The following is a 23,765-nucleotide window of genomic DNA, read 5'->3' on the forward strand; positions in this document are numbered from 1 at the left end:
ATTTTTTTATATATTTTATTTAAGTTTATTGTATTTTATTTCAAGTCATCAAATTTTTATTTTATTTAGTTAGTTATAGTTACCTATAAAAACCCTGTTTCTGAATCTTTTTTAATTTATTTTTTGTAATAGGTCTTTATAGTTTTTATTAATTTTAATTGAGTATTTTTATTACATCAACTAAATGTAAATGAGAAATATTTATTTGGCAACTAGCTGAAATTTATTTTCAGTAAATTGTATTTCAAGTTACATTTTAAGTTAAATTTTATTTATGTTAAAGGTAGGGTAGGTAGGATTTATATAAAAACTTTTTACCAAATTTGATTAAACTTTCTATATATATCAATGCATAATTAAAATGTAAGTACTCTGATAAAAAGAGTATAAAAATCGAGTGACTCTAGACCGTTTAATCTTCATTAAACACAGCTCATTATTTCCATTCGGGACGAATCACAGGATTGGCTTGCGCGACTGTCACTCTATGGAGCTTATATTATGACAAAATGATTTGAATTTGAATTGTGTAAATCTGAATTATTTGCAAGTGTAATCTAACAAAATTGAATTTTAGGTGGTAGTTTAAATAGTTCTGAATTTGAATTTTTTAAAACGAATATTGAACATTTGAAATTTAACAAATTGAAATGTTTTTATGGCTGAATTTTATAGACATGTATTTTCAAACAGTAATATTCAGTTTAAAAAAATTCAGATTCAAGTTTTCAAGATGAAGAAATTCAGAACTTCAAATTCAGTTTTCTAAAATTCAATGTCAAAAATTCAAGTTCAAAAATTCAGATCTGACAGAAAGTAGGTCACAGGTCATCCACAGGGAAGAGTAGATGATCTCAGAAAAGTCGAACAGAGCATTTTGGCCAATTGGGGACTGCGGAAGTTTTCCAGCGCGAACGTGGTGGTGGTTCAAGAGGTTGCCACTCTCTGACTCTTGTCATGAATCGCCCGGAGGTCTATTACATGTACGACGCAGTCTAGACCGGACGCGAACGGTGCGACGCGACCCGTGAAATGCCCAACAGCACACGGATTCCCCATCCTATTTCTGACCTAGTCCCAGCTCTTTGCAACAGTCGCTTCAAGCTGTGTTGCGTCGCGCCGCTCGCGTCCTGTCTGTGTAACTGAGGTCTAGTAGACAAGGTGGCGTTGTAATCAATTTTACACAAAATGTAGGCTACTTTAAAACAAACACCAGAGACCGCTTAGACAAATGTCCCACGTGCTGAGAACGCTAACCTAACATATAAACACAAAATCATTCATGTTTAAGAATCTTAACGTTACCTCCGGGCGATTCATGACAAGAGTGGACATTAGAAAACGCTCACGTGAAAAACGCTTAACGTGGCTCACTGTACGAAGACAGTGATATTAAAGGACCAAACTCAGTACAAATCATATTAATAAACCATACTTTGTATAAAAAATCAGATGAGCCCAGAATACCTACGCAACGCGTTTAATTGTGCGTTAAGCATTTCCTTACCATAGAAAACCGTTATAAGAAAACGCTTAACGTGGCTCACTGTACAAAGACAGTGATATAAGGACCGTACACATCATATTAATAAACCATACTATGTATAAAAAATCAGATGAGCCCAGAATATGAACGCAACGCGTTAAGCATTTCCTTACCATAGAAAACCGATAAGAAAACGCTTAACGTGGCTTACTGTACAAAGACAAGGACCAAACTCAGTAGCCTACGCATCATAATAATAAACCATGTATAAAAAATCAGATGAGCCCAGAATATGAACGCAACGCGTTAATAGAAATTCCTTAATAGAAAACCGATATGAAAACGCTTAACGTGGCTTACTGTATGAAGACAGTGATATTAAAGGACCAAACTCAGTACAAATCATATTAATAAACCACTTTGTATAAAAAATCAGATGAGCCCAGAATATGAACGCAACGCATTTAATTAAGCATGTTCTAATCATAGAAAACCGTTATAAGAAAACGCTTAACGTGGCTTAATAAACCTTAAATGGTCCTTAATAAACCATAGGCCTGCCTACTATGTATAAAAAAATCAGGTTTAAGGTTTATTAAGCCACGTTAAGTGTTTTCTTATAACGGTTTTCTATGGTAAGAACATGCTTAACGCGTAATTAAACGCATTGCGTTCATATTCTGGGCTCATCTGATGTTTTATACATGTATGGTTTATTAATATGATGTGTACGGTCCTTATATCACTGTCTTTGTACAGTGAGCCACGTTAAGCGTTTTCTTATAACGGGTTTCTAAGGAAATGCTTAACGCACAATTAAACGCGTTGCGTAGGTATTCTGGGCTCATCTGATTTTTTATACAAAGTATGGTTTATTAATATGATTTGTACTGAGTTTGGTCCTTTAATATCACTGTCTTCGTACAGTGAGCCACGTTAAGCGTTTTTCACGTGAGCGTTTTCTAATGTCCACTCTTGTCATGAATCGCCCGGAGGTAACGTTAAGATTCTTAAACATGAATGATTTTGTGTTTATATGTTAGGTTAGCGTTCTCAGCACGTGGGACATTTGTCTAAGCGGTCTCTGGTGTTTGTTTTAAAGTAGCCTACATTTTGTGTAAAATTGATTACAACGCCACCTTGTCTACTAGACCTCAGTTACACAGACAGGACGCGAGCGGCGCGACGCAACACAGCTTGAAGCGACTGTTGCAAAGAGCTGGGACTAGGTCAGAAATAGGATGGGGAATCCGTGTGCTGTTGGGCATTTCACGGGTCGCGTCGCACCGTTCGCGTCCGGTCTAGACTGCGTCGTACATGTAATAGACCTCCGGGCGATTCATGACAAGAGTCAGAGAGTGGCAACCTCTTGAACCACCACCACGTTCGCGCTGGAAAACTTCCGCAGTCCCCAATTGGCCAAAATGCTCTGTTCGACTTTTCTGAGATCATCTACTCTTCCCTGTGGATGACCTGTGACCTACTTTCTGTCAGATCTGAATTTTTTAACTTGAATTTTTGACATTGAATTTTAGAAAACTGAATTTGAAGTTCTGAATTTCTTCATCTTGAAAACTTGAATCTGAATTTTTTTAAACTGAATATTACTGTTTGAAAATACATGTCTATAAAATTCAGCCATAAAAACATTTCAATTTGTTAAATTTCAAATGTTCAATATTCGTTTAAAAAAATTCAAATTCAGAACTATTTAAACTACCACCTAAAATTCAATTTTGTTAGATTACACTTGCAAATAATTCAGATTTACACAATTCAAATTCAAATCATTTTGTCATAATATAAGCTCCATATCACTCTCCGTCGCCATGACTACCGCCGTTATTACTGGCTCTGCCCACGTGCGCGCAGTCGCGCACCCGTTTTTAGGTGGGAGTGAATGGAATTAATGAGCTGTGTTTAATGAAGATTAAACGGTCTAGAGTCACTCGATTTTTATACTCTTTTTATCAGAGTACTTACATTTTAATTATGCATTGGTATATAAAGACAGTTTAAACAAATTTGAATAAAAGTTTTTTTTAGACAATTCTGACCTACCCTACCTTTAAGTAAAAAAAAAAATAGTTTGTTTTATTTAGTTTTAGTTAACTATAAACCCCCTTTACTGAAATTAATCTGGACAAGTTTTTGTGAGACTGACTTCAGAATCAGTTCAAAACATTTAAAAAACATTTACAACATCATACTGTAAAAAAATGAGGGAGAGCAAAGCAGCAAAGACACTTAGAAGTAAAACAGCGTGATATTAAAACACACACACACACACACACCGATGACTCTGCGGTTGAAGTAGTCGGGCAGCATCCGCTCACACACAGTGACCAGCAGCCAGAAAGCTTCTTCTTCTTTGGTGTACAACAGCATCACAGATGCCAAGATGTTCATGGACTGCAGAGAAGACAAACATCAGTGCTTACATTCATGCACAGGCCACGCAAAACAAAGCTTAGGTAAAGGCCCCCTGAAATCAAAATGTACGTTTTTTAGCTTTTAGTATGATTATGTTAGCCTTAAGGTTATGAATAAGCTAGTGTGCTCCAAAACAATGACAAAATTCGCATTTAGGAGATATAAGCATTCAAAACTTACAGTCTCTCACTTCCGCTGAAATGTCATAAGCCCCATTCACACAGCACTTTGAACCCGGCAAATTGCCGGCAAATTGCCGGAACGCCTTCTGTGTGAACGCAAACACGACCCGGGTTTAATGCCGGGATCGATGCCGGGTTGGGGACCTAGTAACATTGCCGTGTTCAGACCCGGAACGCGCGCTGTGTGAACAAAAGCCAGGACAAATGCCGTAAGGGGTGTGTCGTAGTGATGATGCACGAGCCTTCGCAATGTGGTAGTTATCGTGCGACTCTGTTACTCTGTTAGAAGAAAGTTTGTGTTCGTCATCGATACAAGAAAGAACGAAAAGATGTCTGCAAACTGGACTGAAGCAGAGACCCGAGAGCTCCTTGCAATCCGCGCCGAAGCTGAGATCGTTCGTTCGCCACCTTATACGTCACATCATAACGTCACGCGTCTATCCGGGAGATACCCGGGTTGTGTGTGAACGCGCTCTCTGATTCCGGCAAATCACTGGCAGTGTGAATGAACCATTTTCAAACGAACCCGGGTCAAATCCCGGGTCACTTTATCCGTGTATTTTCCGGAATCTCTGTGTGAAAGGGGCTATAAAGATCCCTGATCCATCACCGTGTCTAATCACACCTTCTGTCCAATCAAATGCTCTCTAGAATCTAAAGCTATAAACACCACCTGGCCAAAGCGACCAATCACACGTCACGGAGCAATATGCGTTTGAGTTGTGTGTTCGGTTGCGCAAACGCTCGAGTTTTATTAAGTTTTCCGACTGTACACGTTGATTAAGAATCAAATAGCTCGAATTTATTCACACTTCTACCAGAGAAACTCAAAAAATTTGAATATGGTGCAAAAGTTAATTTATGTCAGTAATTCAACTTAAAAGGAGAAACTAATATATTATATAGACTCATTACATGCAAAGTGAGATATTTCAAGCCTTTATTTGTTATAATTTTGATGATTATGGCTTACAGCTCATGAAAACCTTTACACAATATTCTAATTGAGTCTATATAATATATTAGTCTCACATTTTAAGTTGAATTACTGAAATAAATGAACTTTTGCAGTTGCACCATATTCAAATTTTTCCAGTTTCACCCGTACTATTGAATCCAGCGTATCATCAGCGCTCGGATTCGCTTCCATGGTGCTGTCAGTCTGTGAGGTAAACTAAACGCTATTGGCTATTTGAAAAGGGGGAGGAGCCAATCAATTTGTCCCACCTTTGCTTCCTGTTTCAGTGGAAATTACGTCAACGCATCAAACAAAGCGGCGCTGTTCAAAGACACTTCAGTGGGCCTTTAATGCACAAGGTTTATGTAACATCCATTACAGAAGTGGGCCGGTTTCTCTCAAACTGGCCGAATACCAGTGCTCTGCTGGTCGGGCTCACCTGGCAGTATCCGATGCTGGGGTTTCGGTAGGCGTAGGCGGTGAGGACCCGGCGCAGGGCAGAGATGCCCGTGTCGTTCTGGAACGCCGGATGCTCCGGGAGCGAGCGGTGAAGATCTCGCTCTATTTCCTCGGTGGCGATGCTGGTTTCGCCCCTGCATTTCTCCAGCAGATCGGCGTAGTAGTTTGGATGCGCGGCCAGCGAGGAACTCGCGTCTGTGGGCGGGACGTTACACACACAGAATAAAGCGCCAAATCAAAGTAAATGTAAAACGAAAAGTAAAACAAAGATGAGGTTGTAATTCAAATCATAGACTAGTGTTTCCCAAACCTCTCCTGAAGGACCCTCAACACTGCACGTTTTCTTTGTCTCCCTAATCAAACACGCCTGATTAACCCATGTGATGATGAGCTGATGAGTTGAACCAGGCGTGTTTGATTAGGGAGACAAAGAAAACATGCAGTGTTGGGGGTCCTTCAGGAGAGGTTTGGGAAACACTGGAGACAAATACCGGTACAAACTATTATTGAACTGAATCAACATAGAATTGAATAATGACACTTTTCTTTTTAGAGCTGCTTTACAGCAGAATTTGTCTTGTATTTGATGGTTTGCATCATTGATTTCCTGTTTATTAATGTGAAGCTGCTTTGAAACAATCTGGGGTGTGTTTAACGTGCTGCTTAACTACCATAACACCGTGTCCTACAACTACACTATGATGAACTACACGCGATGCCGCGCGATAAAAAGCGTCTTTTCCATGTTAATCAGAGTTGTTGTGCTAACCAGCCGCGACGGCGACACGCGACGATTCTGTTTTAGAAATGGTTTCTATTTTTCTGAGACGTCGCGCTGGAACAACAAACACAAAGTGAGGCAATGATAATCTCAGGCACTGTTTATGTGCTTTATTTAATGTTAAAAGCGTGTCATGTGACTTTGAATATCATTTAGTGCTCCAGCTTTGAGCTGTAAAAGCAACAATGGATAATTCACCTCAGATCTTAAAATGAAACAAATGGAAACAAGAACGTTCAAACTGTGAACAAACAAGTGTATTCTTTGACGAAGATTGTGTTAGTAACTCAGTAGCCTATGTATAATTTTTAAATGCTGTAATATTTGTGAATTTGATTATGTACGGTAATTTCCATAACTTCTCCAGGCTTCCATATATTCAGAAGACTGTATGAATCCTGGATAAAAACAGTTGATTGAAATAAGAATGAATAAACAGTGAATTTTGATGCATAGGTTTACAAAACACATATGCAGAGGAATATTAATGACTACTTCAGTTATGTGCATTTTTTAATGCAATTATTTGACAAAATTAATAATCTGATAAATGCATTAAAGGATAATTCCGGTATTTAACACCTTGAGTCTATATTGTAGTTTGTTTTGGATGAACAAGAGTGGTGGACAAATTTTTTTTGACAATGGTTCCTCTCTCGAGTTTTTGACTATAATAGAATTGGCCATGGACCCATTTAACATTGGAGTCAATGGCCATGTCCGAAAAAGTCATTAAAACAGCCAATAATGTTCGTTTACAAAACTGTTAAACTCACCGAGTGGTTCGTTGATGATTATAAACAATATATCGTCGCAATATATGATTCCAATCCGTTTATTTTGCTATAGTGGAACTATTTTTTCAGACACTTCACAACCGTGTAACTTCCGCTCAATATTTGAATCTGAAGCGTTAGCACACTCCCGACCACTTGATGGCGATAACCGACGTTTATGTCTCGCGGGACACTCACGGTCACAGTCGAGTTCAACTTCATATTGCACTGGTCAGTGGTCACGTCTTTCAATATTTTCAAGGTTTTGTTTGTTTATTTCGCTTACTCTCCGGGAGCACAGTTGCTCTGCTCGCTAGCCTTATGAGAAACGGAAGCGAGCAAAAAGACTACATCGACCAAATGTAAACAGCCCCCTTTCCGTTTCCGGTAGCGCATTTATATTAACGAGCACTCAGTCCTTCAACAGAATTCAATGGGATTTTACAAAATGACGAATAAAACACGACAGAAACTGTATTTCACAACACTTTTTGTTTCTGGAACATCAACTAACATCACTAATCACTTGGTGAGTTGCACAGTTTTGTAAACGAACATTATTGGCTGTTTTAATGACATTTTCGGACATGGCCATTGACTCCAATGTTAAATGGGTCCATGGCCAATTCTTTTATAGTCAAAAACTCGAGAGAGGAACCATTGTCAAAAAAATGTTGTCCACCACTCTTGTTCATCCAAAACAAACTACAATATAGACTCAAGGTGTTAAATACCGGAATTATCCTTTAATGTGACCCTGGACCACAAACCCAGTCTGGAGCCGCACTGGTATATCTGTGGCAATGGCCAACTATACACTGTATGGGTCAAAATTATCCATTTTTCTTTTATGCCAAAAATCATGAGGATAATAAGATCATGTTCCATGAAGATATTTAGTAAATGTCCTACCGTAAATATATAAAACATGTATTTTTGTGAGTGAATGCAGCACAATCGTGAACATAAATGCACAACTTTAAAGGAGATTTTCTCAATGTTTAGATTTTTTTGCATCCTCAGATTCCAGATTTTCAATAGTTGTGTCTCGACCAAATATTGTCCTATCCTAACAAACCACACATCAATGGAGAGATTATTTATTCAGCTTTCAGATGATGTATACATCCCAATTTAAAAATAAAAATTACCCAAATGACTGGTTTTTGTGGTCACATGTATGAAACGAGGTGCATGTAATAAAACTCCAGACTGTGAGTGTTCACATGAACATTTCTACAGAAGGGGAAGTGAGACGCGGCACAGACGCTTGAGGCGCACAAATATAGAGTGACTATAAACAGAACAAAAGAAAGTCACTTCCATGGTGTTGTGTGATCAACTTCTCCTCTCTCTTCTCTCTCGCTCACCTGAGAAATGGAGCCAGAGTTCCCCGCGCAGAGACTCCGGGATGCCCAGCGTCACCAGCGTGCGGATCTTATCTGTGCGAAACATGTGAACGCCACGACCGAACTCCGTGAAGTGATCGTCCCATAAACGCTCTCTGACCTGCTCCGTGTTCTGATGGAGACAGAAACATGCTCGCACATCACACCAACACTCAACAGGACATTATTTGCATGAAAAGCATCTGCATAAAGCGTATTTTTACAACCACATACTCTTTTCACAGACTGTGATGATGCGTTTCCATTGTTATCAACAACATATTTCATATTTTAATTTGGCAACACTTTACAATAAGGTTCATTAGTTAATATTAGTTAAAGGAGAACTCCGGGCAATTTTTAAGTTAATCTTGATCGTTATATCTTTGTGAGTTCTGTCAATAGAAAAAAAAACCGAACCGGATTGGTGCTTGCAACACGAGCTGCTACCGCTACTGCCCAGAGCTCACTCAGCTAACGGCAGTTATGGGGCATATTCATAAAGAGTGTTTCTGTGCCTCTTAACAGACACAACATGCAATTAAAATGTCTGTCCAACATGAACAGGGTCCTTACATGACAACAAGATGCGTTTAGCAACCTAGCCATTGTTTAAATTCACCTAAATAGTGTTTTAGAGACGGCTAGCTGTAGTCTCGCACTGAAGTCCCGTGGGAACTCCCGTTGTAGCCGGAAAAGGAAAATAGAAGTGTGTGCAGCTGGAGGAGCGTCGTGTGTGTGAAGAGTGTGAGGCTAGTTCTTCGTCTGTATACTCGGGTTTGAATAAATAAGGACCATCAAACTCAAAAGCCTCTTCCATGTGTTCAAAATCTTCTATATTCTCCATAGTTACGTTACGAACCATTTCTTCTTCATTTGTGAGCAACTCCGATCATCACTTCACACACACGACACTCCTCCACACACTCTTCACACACACAACGCTCCTCCACCTGCACACTGCTATTTACCTTTTCCCGGCTACAACGGGAGTATGGTATAACACTATTTAAACAATGGCTAAGTTGCTAAACGCATTTTGTTGTCATGTAAGGACCATGTTCATGTTGGGTAGAAATTTTAATTGCATGTTGTGTCTGTTAAGAGGCACAAAAACACTCTTTATGAATATGCCCCATAACTGCCATTAGCTGAGTGTAGCTCTGGGCATTAGCGGTAGCAGCTCCGTGTTGCAAACACAAATCCGGTTCGGTTTTTTTTCTATAGACAGAACTCACAAAGGTGTAACAATCAAGATTAACTTAAAAATTGCCCGGAGTTCTCCTTTACCTACATTAGTTAACATGAACTAAAAATGAACAATACTTCTACAGCATTTATTAATCTTAGTTAATATTCATTTCAACATTTACTAATACTTTATTATAATCAAAGGTTGTATTTGTCAACATTAGTTAATGCGCTGTGAACTAACAATGAACGACTGTATTTTTATTAACTAACATTAACAAAGATAATAAATACTGTAACAAAATGTATAGCTCTAATAACTCAATAACTAATGAACCTGATTTTAAAGCGTTACCTTTACATTTAAATCAATGTACATTCATAAAACTATACTTCACGGTGCTGTATGAGTGTTTCTAATACATCCTCTTTCATATTATGTATGAATCGTATGAAACCCATGTGACTGGTTTTGTGGTCCAGGGTCACATATGGTTAACCAGACAGTTGATGGACCCCATTGACTTCCATAGTAGGAAAAATAAATATTATGGGATCCATCAACAGCCTGGTTACAAACATTCTTCAAAATATCTTCTTTTGTGTTCAACAGAAGAAGAAAAAACTCATCCAGGTTTGGAACAACTTGAGGGCGAGTAAATGATGACAGGATTTTCACTTTTGTGTGACCTATCCCTTTAAGTTCAGATCTGTGTGTAAAAAGCGTGACAGTGAACAGGTTCAGTCATGTGATGTAGCTGATGTTCAGGTTTGTGTACTCACACTGATCATGTGTTTGGAGTCCGACTGACTGGCGGGGAATGTGGAAACGAGGGCGTCAGTGAGGACCGTGTGACGCAGAGCTTTATCAGAGATGATGATGCTGTTGTCTTCTTCGTCTGACTGGACGGTGTCGTAACAGAAGGTGTAATACGGTGTGGCGGAGATCTGGAACACAGAAAACATCATAAAGGCTGGTTCAGACAGAATGCGTTTTTGCAATTAAAAATGCGAGACGCAGGGAATGAGTATAATACAGGTGACCTCAAATATTAGAATATGGTGCAAAAGTTCATTTATTTCAGTAATTCAAATTAAAAGGTGAAACTAACATACTATATAGACTCATTACATGCAAAGTGAGATATTTCAAGCCTTTATTTGTTATAATTTTGATGATTATGGCTTACAGCTTATGAACAAAAATTCAACAAAAAAAATGAACTTTTGCACCATATTCTAATTTTTCCAGTTTTACTGGAAATGAACTGAACTGGGTCCGTATTTATCAAGCCTCTGAGATTTACTCACAAGAACACTAAAGAGTAAAAACAATTAAGAGTAAAAAAAACTTCAAAGCTGCGCTTAAAAGTTAGTTATACATCATTATACAAGCATCTCAATCGTAATTTAAGTGAAGTGTAGGACTAAATCTTAAGTGTCAGTCTTAGAGATGATTCGCGACACTTTGCTGTGCCACGAACGGGATTTTCGGCATGGACCAATCACTGAATAGATTTCCTTAAGAACATTCTCAGATAAATTCACATTGAATGGTGAAATTCCCAAGAGGAGTTAACATTCAACACACATTTGACAAGTGAATACACTGTTACACACATTGGAAATGACAGATAAACACTTTTTCCACGATGTCTTAATCACAATTTTTAAACCGGTGTGCTGTTAACACATATAGCAAAGATTTTATGATATATTATGAGCCGCCATGGATTATAAATGATTGTGCTTCAGTTTCACCATTATACCACAGTATCTGTAGGTGTTAATAATACTTTTTTATTAATTAATTGATGAAATACTCCATATTTATTTGCTAGATGTGCGGGTATCACGTGCAGAGATGAATGAGTGATCATGTCTTCCATGCACTGATGAATTATATATAGTGACCTATTCTAATATTTACAAAGGTTTGAAGTAGGAACAGGGGAGTTTGTAAATGTCATCACGGCTCAAGAGCATCTCACTAACGTCTCTTAAAGGGCTCCTGTTCTCCGTGTTCATCTGTCTTTAGTGTGTATTGTTGCTGTTTGAGCATGAAAAAGTCCCTCCAGCGGGAGTTATTCTCTATATGAGTGTCAGTGTTTCTGAACTCCTGAAACGCCTCCACTGTAGTCTTGAGTTTCTTCCGGGAACGAACACGTCTCAATATTCCTCATTATAATAATTCATACGCAGAATAAAGGGGCGGGGCCTGGTTGAGTTAGTTAGTAGTGTGTTAAACTGGCGGTTATGGTAAGGGGCGGGACATTTCCCAAACACACTCGAAGCGCTCGACCAATCACAACACACTGCTCCAGCCGACCAATCAGAGCACAGTGTGCTTTTCAGAAGGAGGGGCTTCATAGACAGGAAGTAAACAGAGCGTTACTGACAGACTGGGAAGAGAGGAGTCGCAACAATGAAGAATATGAGGAAAATAATCAACATTCAACCTGTTCTAGAGCTCAAAAACAAAATCAAGACTTTGAAAAAGGGCATATTAGGTCCTCTTTAACAGACTAAACTAGGGTTCACACAAAAAGAAAGTTTTAGTACTCATACTCGTCCATCTCTAAACCGAACCATCAGACGTCAAGAGTACCGTGGATTTCCTGCGTTGGTCGTGTCCACGTATCAGATTCTGTTCCCAGTGCAGATCACGCAGTCGTCCTCTGACGTTCTCCACCAGCTCGTCCCGATGAAGCAGCTCGATTAGCTGGAACGCACGCTTACACCGCACGCTAATGATGACGGGGTTGGGCAGAGCGCCGGTGCTCTCAGCCTTCTCAATGGAGAGGATCTGCACACACACACACACTTTATTAATACATCATCACATGTGAGCTTCAACAAAACGGGTAAAACATACTTAATGTTTCACAACAAATGTGTAGGGGTGTGATTGTTTGGGTAGCAAATAATTTTGATACATTACCAACTGATATGAAGAAAGCCAGTTTGCTTAATATTTTTTTAAATAAAGCTACAACGTATCGGTTTACATTAGTTTTTAAACTAGTACTCAATGTATTGTGTTGTCTCTGTATTTTATGTATTGTTTTATTATGCTATTTTTATGTATTTGATGTTAATGTTTTTTTTGTAAAGCACTTTGAGCTGCATTATTAGAATATGGTGCAAAAGTTCATTTATTTCAGTAATTCAACTTAAAAGGTGAAACTAATATATTATATAGACAAAGTGAGATATTTCAAGCCTTTATTTGTTATAATTTTGATGATAATGGTATCATCATTAAGCTTACAGCTTATTATGAAAACCCCAAATTCAAAATTAGAATAATGTGAAAAGGTTTTCATTAACTGTAAGCCATAATCATTAAAATTATAACAAATAAAGGCTTGAAATATCTCACTTTGTCTATTTTTTCAATTTTTCAATTTATTTTTCACAATTTTTCATATTTTTGAGACTTGAAAATTATGTAGAAACAAGCAGCACTGACATTCTGCTAAACCTCTTCCACAAAAAAACTAAAATAAAACAGTCTGGAAAAATGATGCCAGAATGTTAATTTTCGGGGGACCTATTCCTACATTCACATTTGTGACCCTGGACCACAAAACCAGTCACAAGGGTACATTTTCTAAAATTGGGATGTATACATCATCTGAGAGCTGAATAAATAAGCTTCCCATTGATGTATGTGGGTGAAATACATGTTTTATATATTTACGGTAGGAAATTTACTAAATATCTTCATGGAACATGATCTTAATATCCTCATGATTTTTGCCATAAAAGAAAAATGGATAATTTTTACCCATACAATGTATAGTTGGCTATTGCCACAGATATACCTGTGCGGCTCCATACTGGGTTTGTGGTCCAGGGTCACATTAATGCATTTAGCAGACACTTTTATCCAAAGTGACTATTCCTTTAACATGGTTACCATGCAGTTCATAAGCTGTGAAGGACATGTAATGGAGTTTGTACCTCTGCGAGGGGTATGATGAGAGTACACTGGCCCTCCTCACGACTACTGAAGCACAGATACCCGTCTGTGGTGTAGACGGTGCCCGGCGTGTGGCAGCGGGCATGAGGAGTCCAAACCGAGCATGACATCACTTCCTGTACACGCTCGGCCCGGGGCAAGCCAAAGAGAGAGAGCACGTACTGTCGGAGGGCCTGTTCCTCCAAAACCCTGAAACCGACACAAATATACAGAAGTAGCTTCATGCATCAGACCTGAGAGTTTCCGAACATCAAAGCAGCGGAGAAAGAACAAACCCCGCTGCTCTATAAATACACACGTGCTGCTTTCACACACACCACACAACCCACAAACACACACAACACCCACAGACATCAACTCATGATTGGAGGTTCCCTGATACAATAACTTATTATGCCTTTTAAAATTATGTAATACATCACCAATAGATTTCAAGGAAGGACAGTTCACTCAGTATTTTTTTTAAATGTATATTTTTACCCCAACTTTTCCTTAGTATTCTATGTTGTAGTTACTGTAACTGTTGAACTGAATCAACCTTGAACTGGATCAACCCCGAAACTGGATCAACCCTGAACTGGATCAACCCTGAACTGGATCAACCCTGAACTGGATCAACACTGAACTGGATCAACCCTGAACTGGATCAACCCTGAAATGGATCAACCCTGAAATGGATCAACCCTGAACTGAATCAACCCTGAACTGAATCAACCCTGAACTGAATCAACCCTGGACTGGATCAACCCTGGACTGGATCAACCCTGGACTGGATCAACCCTGAACTGGATCAACCCTGAACTGGATCAACCCTGAACTGGATCAACCCTGAACTGAATCAACCCTGAACTGGATCAACCCTGAACTGGATCAACCCTGAACTGGATCAACCCTGAACTGGATCAACCCTGAACTGAATCAACCCTGAACTGAATCAACCCTGAACTGGATCAACACTGAACTGGATCAACCCTGGACTGAATCAACCCTGGACTGAATCAACCCTGGACTGGATCAACCCTGAACTGGATCAACCCTGAACTGGATCAACCCTGAACTGGATCAACACTGAACTGGATCAACACTGAACTGGATCAACACTGAACTGGATCAACACTGAACTGGATCAACACTGAACTGGATCAACACTGAACTGGATCAACCCTGAACTGAATCAACCCTGAACTGAATCAACCCTGAACTGAATCAACACTGAACTGGATCAACCCTGAACCGGATCAACCCTGAACCGGATCAACCCTGAACTGGATCAACCCTGAACTGGATCAACCCTGAACTGGATCAACACTGAACTGGATCAACCCTGAACCGGATCAACCCTGAACTGGATCAACCCTGAACTGGATCAACCCTGAACTGGATCAACCCTGAACCGGATCAACACTGAACTGGATCAACCCTGAACTGAATCGAGCTGAATAATGACAATCGTTTTTTCAAAGCTGCTTTACAGCTGAATTTGTCTCATACCGGTATTTGATAAAGTTTGCATCATTGATCATTATTTTCCCTTTTATTACTGTAAAGCTTCTTTGAAGCAATCTTTATAGTATAAAGCACTAAAGGAATAAAGCTGACTTGCCATATTGTATTCTATGCGTTTTCATTGTTATTTTTACTGTTTTTATGGATGATGTATTTGATGTTTATGCTTTTATGTAAAGCACTTTGAGCTGCATTCTATGTATGAAAGGTGGTATATAAATAAAGTGTATTGTTATTATTATTTAATAATCGTCCATTAACAGCTTCAATGCAAATGCTGTTCTAAATCTTTAATCACAAACACCATCATCTCTATATTTCTGTCATCCTCGGTTCTTCTTTACTTGTTTTCACTGTCTTTCTCGCTCATGAACTTCCCCTTTAGAAGAGGAAGCATACACGAATCAAAACTTTGCTGATGATTGGCTGGATGGAAGGTAATATTCAAATGAGGCCGATACAACAGATCTGATCTCAACGTCCCTGAAGCCATGTGGCCTTAAAGACCATCACAATATGTTTTTCCATATCATTAAATATTGATATTTATTTAATACCATTACTGGGAAAGGAAATGCATTCGGTAGACATTTGGTACTTGGTAGAGAATTAATATTTTAAAAAATAAGCTATGTTTACAAGTAAACTCCACAAATTAAGCTATATAATAAGACATCAACTGTATAAATTAAAACATGAAGGAAAAAAAGATCTTGTTTATATGACGTAATGATGTAATATCTTAATAAATTGTATAATAATAAAATATAATGTTTTAATAATAAATTGTTATATTTATTATTAGTATTTTATATTAGAAAATTTAACTTTACAATAGTAATATATTTCTGTCAAAAAAAAAACTTTTATTTTGGCGGGTAGTTTTGAGTTTTAGTTTTAATCGTTTTAATCAAAACCGCACCGCTCATTCACAAAAAGACACGAGGAACATGCAGACTTTTTAGTGGCATGCGTCTGACTAGATGTATGATAAATATTACTCGCGATATTGTGGATTTCTTTCTTCCTGATAAATATTGGTTTATTACCCGGCCCAAATGTCACACATTCAGAATATCACAATTCATTTTATATCAATGTTTCTTTGTTTAAATTTATTCAAAATTCTAAAACTTTAGTTTATTTCCAAGTTGGCATGAAATGTGATTTTTTCCTGTTGTGTCGTATATTCGAGTGAAACGCTTCAGGAACAAGAACAAATGTGGGCGGAGCTTAATTTTGTCTGTGGGAATTGATTGGATGGTTGTGGTTTGCTATTGGTGGATCTAAATGAGTGACAGGTTATAGCCCCACCCACGCACTCATCATCGGAGATGAAAAGAGGGAGGGGAATTATTTAGATTCAAGATTACAAGGCACATGAATAAAACAAAATTTGATTAATTATTTGTAATAAATACAACAATATTCCATGAAAAATCTGAATTGTCCATTTTGATTTCATGGTGATTTTCAATCAGATTGTCACTGTGATTTCAGACTTTTGGAGCCCTCTGTACATCAGCAATGTGTGCCAAGCTAATCTCAACTCAACTTTCAACACCACAAGTGGAACCAAAGTGCTATACAGAAAAATATAAGAGAAATTAAAATGAATCTAGTATGTAATGTATATGTGAAGCAGATGTAAACCTCTTGGTGATGTTTGTGGAGTCCTGCAGCGATTGGTCGAGTGTGAGTCCTCCGCTGTCCAGCAGTCGGCGCAGGGCGATATCAGCCAGCTGACACATGACCTTCATCACCTCGTCCACGTCCAGAAACATGGAGAACTCCCTCTGTTTCCGTCTCGTGTGAACGCGGATCACGTCCGTCAGCAAACCCACCGACACGCGTTCCAGCCGCGTCACTTCAGCCCAGGGAACTAACAGCTTCACTGCGCATAAAAACAGCAAGCTTAAAGGGTTAGTTCACCCAAAAATGAAAATAATGTCATTAATGACTCACCCTCAATGCTGAATAAAGTCTTATTTTGTGTTATTTTTGGACCAAAAAGTATTTTCGATGCTTCAAAAACTTCTAACTAACCCACTGATGTCACATGGACTACTTCGATGATGTTTTTATTACCTTTATGGACATGGACAGTATACTGTATATACAGCTTCAATGGACGGACAGAAATCTCTCGGACTAAATCTAAAATATCTTAAACTGTGTTCCGAAGATGAACGGAGGTCTTACGGGCTTAGAACGACATGAGGGTGAGTCATTAATGACATTATTTTCATTTTTGGGTGAACTAACCCTTTAATAAAGTGCAGTGTGTAATACAGGTGAACTGGAAAATTTTGAATATGGTGCAAAAGTTCATTTATTTCAGTAATTCAACTTAAAAGGTGAAACTAATATATTATATAGACTCATTACATGCACAGTGAGATATTTCAAGCCTTTATTTGTTATAATTTTGATGATTATGGCTTTTTCACAATATTCTAATTTTGAATTTGGGGTTTTCATAAGCTGTGCGCATGATCATACCGTAAGGTTACCCGTTTGTCATTTTAGGGTTCACACTGAAGTGCGCTCCGCAGCAGACTAAAGCCCTATTCGGACGGGACTAGTTATAGCATGGAGAGGTGGGGTGAAGTAATTATTACCAGAGCTTCTCAGTGATTTTAGTCCCGCCCGAATGTGTATCTCAGTGATCCTCACGGACAATGTCAGTGAAGATTACGGCGACTTTTACCTTCTGTTTAAAGGTCCGGAAAAATAACCCCAGGTAATGCTATTGCTAATCCCGTGCGAAATGACCCGCTGTAAATATGTACAGTAAATATTTCCTGTTTAAAAGTAGTTTTCCGCGTTTTTTCCAAGAATGGAGACGCTTGAAGAAGCATCAGTCGCGTTCTAGACGCTGGGACAAGCTCAAGTGTTTTACACACACACCATTCAGAGCAGAAAGAAGATCGAACACACGTGTTAGAGGCACGAAACTTCTTTTAGCGTTAGATAAGTGCCTATTACCAACACAATCCAATCTGAAGTTAATTAATACATCGTTTCACCGGACATAACGGTTTTATTTATATATATATGTATATATATGTATATATATGTATATATAAATATAGGTTATGTGTGTTTGCGCACGTAATTTAAAATTCAACAATATTATTGATCTGCCTGCATTGACAGCATTATATGAGAACTGAACCGAGTTGGACAATGACATCATGGTTTTCTCCAGAGCGGCTAAACTAAACTAAATTAATAACTTTTTTAAAACAAAAATGAACTATCACTGAACTTACTAAAGCTGGACTGTGACGCTATTTTCTTCTGGAAACAAACGTTTTTGCATTATTTTCCTGTTATCTCTGTAAAGCTGCTTTGAAACACTGTATTGTAAAAAGCGCCATATAAATAAATGTGACTTGACGTGATATTAGGAAGCAACGTAATACAAAACGTATACAGATAACATAGTTATACAAATAAATGTATACATATAAAACACATTCTGCCCCATTACATCATTGCGAAATCATGATGCATCTGGTCCACTTTCATTTAAAACTTCATTTAAACTGTTTGTGTGTGTGTGTGTGTGTGTGTGTTTCACTAAAATGTACATTTAGCTGCAACCAAGACCCACTTTTTTCAGACTCTGAGACCCACAAATGGGTCGCGACCCACAGTTTGAAAACCCCCGTTTTAAAATCTTCAAACCATATAATAACCATTTGAAAAAGTAATCTTCTACTTGCCAATTACCAAGATCATCATTTATTTGATCACAAGTACATTCAAACTCGTGAAATATTATTTCACAGTTTTCTATGTGAATATATAGTAAAGTGTAATTTATTCCTGTGATCAAAGCTGAATTTTCAGCATCATTACTCCAGTCTTCAGTGTGTGTCACATGATCCTTCAGAAATCAGTGTAACATGAGGATTTGCTGCTCAAGAAACATTTCTCATTATTATCAATGTTGATGCGTCTTCATATCTCTGTGCAAACCGTGATACATCATATTTTCAGGATTCTTTGAGGAATAGGAAGTTCTCACCCTCTTTGCCCAGTAGGAAGGAGTAGAAGGCGATGTGGTTTGTGGTGAGGTAAAGCGAGCCCTGGCGAGGCACGTGACCCTTCCAGCAACAGCAGGAGTAATGCGAGACCAGCTTCTCTCGCTGAGGGAGACCGAAGCGCTGCTCGAACCGAGCCAGATCTTCCCGGAAGCGTGCCGGATCATCCTCGCCTGCAGCCGGGCCGCCTAGAACCTCCTCAGCGATTAATCCCTGTGAATGTGCATACAAATATCAAGATAATAAGAGTCTCTGTAGGAGCATTACCGTTAAGAGATTATGGGTAGGGCTGCACGATTATGACAAAAATCCTAATTGTCGAAAATGTAATTGCGATTTATTAATTAAGATTATCACAATTTACAATGAATAATGTTTTGAATAGCTTTATACCAGTGGTTCTCAACTGGTTTGGCCATTGGACCCACATTTTCCCATGGTCATCAAGCCACAACCCACTTTTTTAGGAATTATATATATATATATATATGCCTATTATAATACATTTGTTTACACACAAATGGTTGACACACAAACTAGTACAATCCTCCTTTACTTAATAGACATAAACGGCACGCAGGCAAAAACATTTTTTTTTTTTTACTGGTCCATTTTGAAATTTTGATATATTTGTCTTCAATAACATGTCTTCTTTCAGACTTGTGGTGAAAAAAAGTCTGAAATACACATTTAGGTCTTTATTTTACTAACTGTGTCTGTTTGCGTCTGTAGATTTCTCATAAATTCAACAAATGTTGTCGTTCTGAATCATCATGATCCGCGATCTCTGTCTGCACCGTCATCACACACACCGTTAGAAAGCTCTCTCTCTCCTGTACAATGCTGTCGGATCCAAATATGGTCATTTCCTTTTTATCAGCAACCACTCGTGAAAGTAAAAGGGCTGAATGCGCAATCTCATTGACTGATGATAAATCTTTAAAGCCCGTTTTCTCAAAATGACTTTTCTCTCATTCTCCAAGTCCGAAATCTCCACTTCAGTCGCACCGATATACACCAAACCTCCCAGTCTTGTACCTAGTTATGTTATGAAGACATTTACAGAGGGATTTGTAAATATATTATTCCTAGCCTGATTTATATAACATTTTATTCCAAAAAACATGCGCAAACAAACAGTATATTCTGATTTACAGGATAACAAAAGTAAATATCCATAAATCCCTCTGTAATTTCCCATCTAATATGTGAACACAATGAAAAAACATTTTTTAACCTGGCTTTATCCAATATTCAGATTTCGTTTTTTTTTTATATATATGCAAATTAGCGCATATTTAATTAGATATTACCTAATTTGCATATTTAAACATTAAATTACAGAAAACTTGTAATACATTTTTTTCTCATCTTAATGTAGTAATCAACTGGGAAAGTTTCATGGTGATATCTGCTAGTTAATTCAAGTGTAGTGTCTCGCCTTAAGCTATTAAATACCATTACCAAACAAGTTTTTGTTAATACAATGTTGGTATGAGCCACCACAGTCGTTTAAAAATATCGTTTAATATTAATATAATATTAATAAGTCATTTATTAATATATAAAGCTTACCGGTAACTTGTTGGACTCGCTGGCCAATGTTAATTTAGCCGATTCAGCCTCCCAGGTATATGTTCTTTATGCTATTGTGTAGCTGAATAACTGTTAATGTGTTACGCTAACACACCGGACACTATTCAGCTGTTGTTCTGTGTGCTGTTGTGTAGTTCAATAACTTGCCTTTCCAGATTAAATGTCTGTTCTTGGTCTTGGATTTTGTGTCATAAATTTCCAAATAAATGCGACTTACAGTCCACTGCGACTTATACATGTTTTTTTTCCTCTTCATGATGCATTTTTTGACTGATGCGACTTATAGTCCTGAAAATACGGTAATCAACAATCGCGACAGGCCTAGTAGGAAGGTCTGTGCATGACTGTACCTTCACTTTGCCCAGTACAAAACTCGCCGCGTCTTCTTTATTCTCGAACACGGCCATGTACGGCAGAATGTTCTGATCCAGCCATTTCCAGTGTTTCTGCACCTCCTCTATCGTGGCTCCTGCAAACACACACAGATAATAACGTCACACACACGTGAGACATGCTCGTGTTTATGACGGGAGTGTGTCACACGAGTGCGAGAGATGAAAACACACTCTCACCGCTGGCTATGACCCAGCTGACCTGCGACCTGGGAACATGCAGAACAATCCGGAACGGAGCCGCTCGTGCATTTGAGTCCAACACAGTGTCCAATGCGCCCACCAGCAAACCTGCAATACACACACACACCATATAGAGTATAAGGGTTTGATGCTTAATAAATATTCAGTGCCTCCAGAAAAACGCGATTATGCGTTTTTTCAAATACGCCGCACTTTCGCCACATAAATTGCAGATTACCGCGCACAAAATATGCGGGCTTGCATGATTTCATAATCCCCGCATTTTCGTTGCAAAAAGTCACATATATCTTAGCAGAAAGTTGAAAATTTTTGCGTTTACTTCACACAAGCGCAGACATTTGCCCTGTTGCCATGGGAACGTTATGAAGTGACGTAATTGCGCGACATCATTGAAAAGCTGCAAACCCCGCGATGCTGATGAAACCATGATGAAGCTCGCAAATCATTCTCATTCGCCAACAAACATAAGCGCAAAGCAGTTTCCCAGTGTGTTACATGACAGTGGGGGCAAATTATTTTGTACTCCGTGCAACTGCGTGTTGGACCACAGGCGGAAGTCGACGCTGGACAACCACTTTGCCACTTCGTCATTTTTACAGAAGTTGTAGCATATCGTCACCTTCCTAAAATAATTGCCTAAGTCCTTTTTTAATTTTCAAATGACTTAGGCAATTATTTTAGGAAGGTGACGATATTCATTTTGTAAAGCTACAGAACTTGTTCGACTCATCAATGTTTTGTAAGTTTGAGCCATGTGTTTATTAAGGTCTGAAATAAAACAAGATGAGAACTTAAATATTCCCAGCACTTTATGTGAGGTAGTATGCTTGCTTATCATAGGAAGTAATAAGAAATTACTCTTTACATTAAAGCAGTAGCCAGTGAATAGGGTGTTGGGGGAAAACATTTTTTTTCTCTTTTTCATCAAACCGCAATTTGTGCAAGTTCCCGCAATTTCATAGCATAAAATTGCATAAATATTAGGGTTTCAATTTCGATTCTAAATTTGATTTCGATTCCTGATTCGACTCAATGAATATAGATTTAATACAAATCCTTTATTTATTTATTTTTAAACGGTGAACATAAGTTTACGAGTGGTTAATTAATAAAAAGAAATAGAGCCACAAACCTGTATATTAAACTTTTATTTTATTTTAGTTACTCTTGGGTACATTAAAACCCAACTTAAAATGCATACAATGAATAGACAGGATTTTGATGCAAGATGAAAAATTTATGCTGATCAATCAGGATCAGGTTATTTTATGTTTAAGATACAACTAACATAAAATCTCACAGCATTATCTGTAAAATGGAGGCTGCAAGCCTAGAACACTGTAGGAAAACTAATACTGGCTTTTGGGTGATAGGTATAAATAAATATGGCAAAAAAATCGATTTTTGGCCTTTGAGAATCGAATCAACCACATTTTAAAAATCGATTAATCGAAAAATCAATTTTTTTGCCCGGCCCTAATAAATATCCCGCATATTCCATCGCATTTTTTAAGAAAACGTGCCTCATAATCAAGGATTTTTGCCCGTAACAATCACAAAAAAACTCCGCGTTTTTCTGGAGGGACTGAATATTTCTGCTTCAAACAGTATTGAATAATAAATATGTTAACAAATTGAATATGGTGCAAAAGTTCATTTATTTCAGTAATTCAACTTAAAAGGTGAAGCTAATATATTATATAGACTCATTACATGCAAAGTGAGATATTTCACGCCTTTATTTGTTCAAATTCAAAATTTGAATATTGTGACAAGGTTTTCATAAGCTGTAAGCCATAATCAAGTCAAGTCATCTTCATTTATATAGCGTTTTTAACAATGTAGATTGTTTCAAAGCGGCTTTACAGAGATAAACGGATAATGTATAACGGATAATAATAACAGATTGTTTTGTCTTTATAGCGGTTCTTGAATAAAGTTATTTTCCAGCTAAAGTTAGTTTTGATTGATTCACTTCCGTCGCAACGATCATTAGTTATTAAATTAGAGACCGTTCTCTCTACACAGACTTTAAACGCAAACTTGTGAGAAACACTGATGGCGCTCACGTGCGCATTAAGAATTAATTCTATAGTTATGCGCATTTGAATATATGTGCGCAGGTTTGTAATTCCCTACAAACCAAGCCTTAAACTACTTAACATTTTGAAACAGAATTGTATTACTTCGGGGTAGATACGCGAAACCGAAATTATCCCGACAACGCTTTATCTGTAAACGCAGCCATCTGGTGTTAGACAGTACTCTAGGTTATTACGCGAGGAAGTTTTTTCAGAATTTAGTAGTAGGAAATTACTAGTCATCATCCAATTTTTTATATCAGCTATGCATTCTGTTAATTTTGTGAATTGGTAG

At 38.0% G+C, this 23,765-nt stretch overlaps 1 protein-coding gene across 1 annotated transcript in view; it reads right to left on the reverse strand.

Annotated features, from left to right (window-relative positions):
* tbc1d8 (TBC1 domain family member 8) overlaps window positions 1-23,765 on the reverse strand; it is a 47,297-nt gene that overhangs the window by 11,905 nt on the left and 11,627 nt on the right. The window contains exons 2-11 of the mRNA XM_079619657.1: window positions 21,366-21,476; window positions 21,144-21,262; window positions 19,182-19,410; window positions 16,799-17,039; window positions 13,621-13,828; window positions 12,263-12,460; window positions 10,438-10,602; window positions 8,446-8,596; window positions 5,499-5,713; window positions 3,781-3,898 (exon numbers count right to left, since the gene is read on the reverse strand). Coding sequence (XP_079475783.1) covers window positions 3,781-3,898; window positions 5,499-5,713; window positions 8,446-8,596; window positions 10,438-10,602; window positions 12,263-12,460; window positions 13,621-13,828; window positions 16,799-17,039; window positions 19,182-19,410; window positions 21,144-21,262; window positions 21,366-21,476 — 1,755 coding nt within the window. The remainder of the gene's footprint in view (window positions 1-3,780; window positions 3,899-5,498; window positions 5,714-8,445; window positions 8,597-10,437; window positions 10,603-12,262; window positions 12,461-13,620; window positions 13,829-16,798; window positions 17,040-19,181; window positions 19,411-21,143; window positions 21,263-21,365; window positions 21,477-23,765) is intronic.

This window comes from Phoxinus phoxinus (genome assembly GCF_949152265.1).
Source record: "Phoxinus phoxinus genome assembly, chromosome: 7".
Taxonomy (NCBI): Eukaryota; Metazoa; Chordata; class Actinopteri; order Cypriniformes; family Leuciscidae; genus Phoxinus; species Phoxinus phoxinus.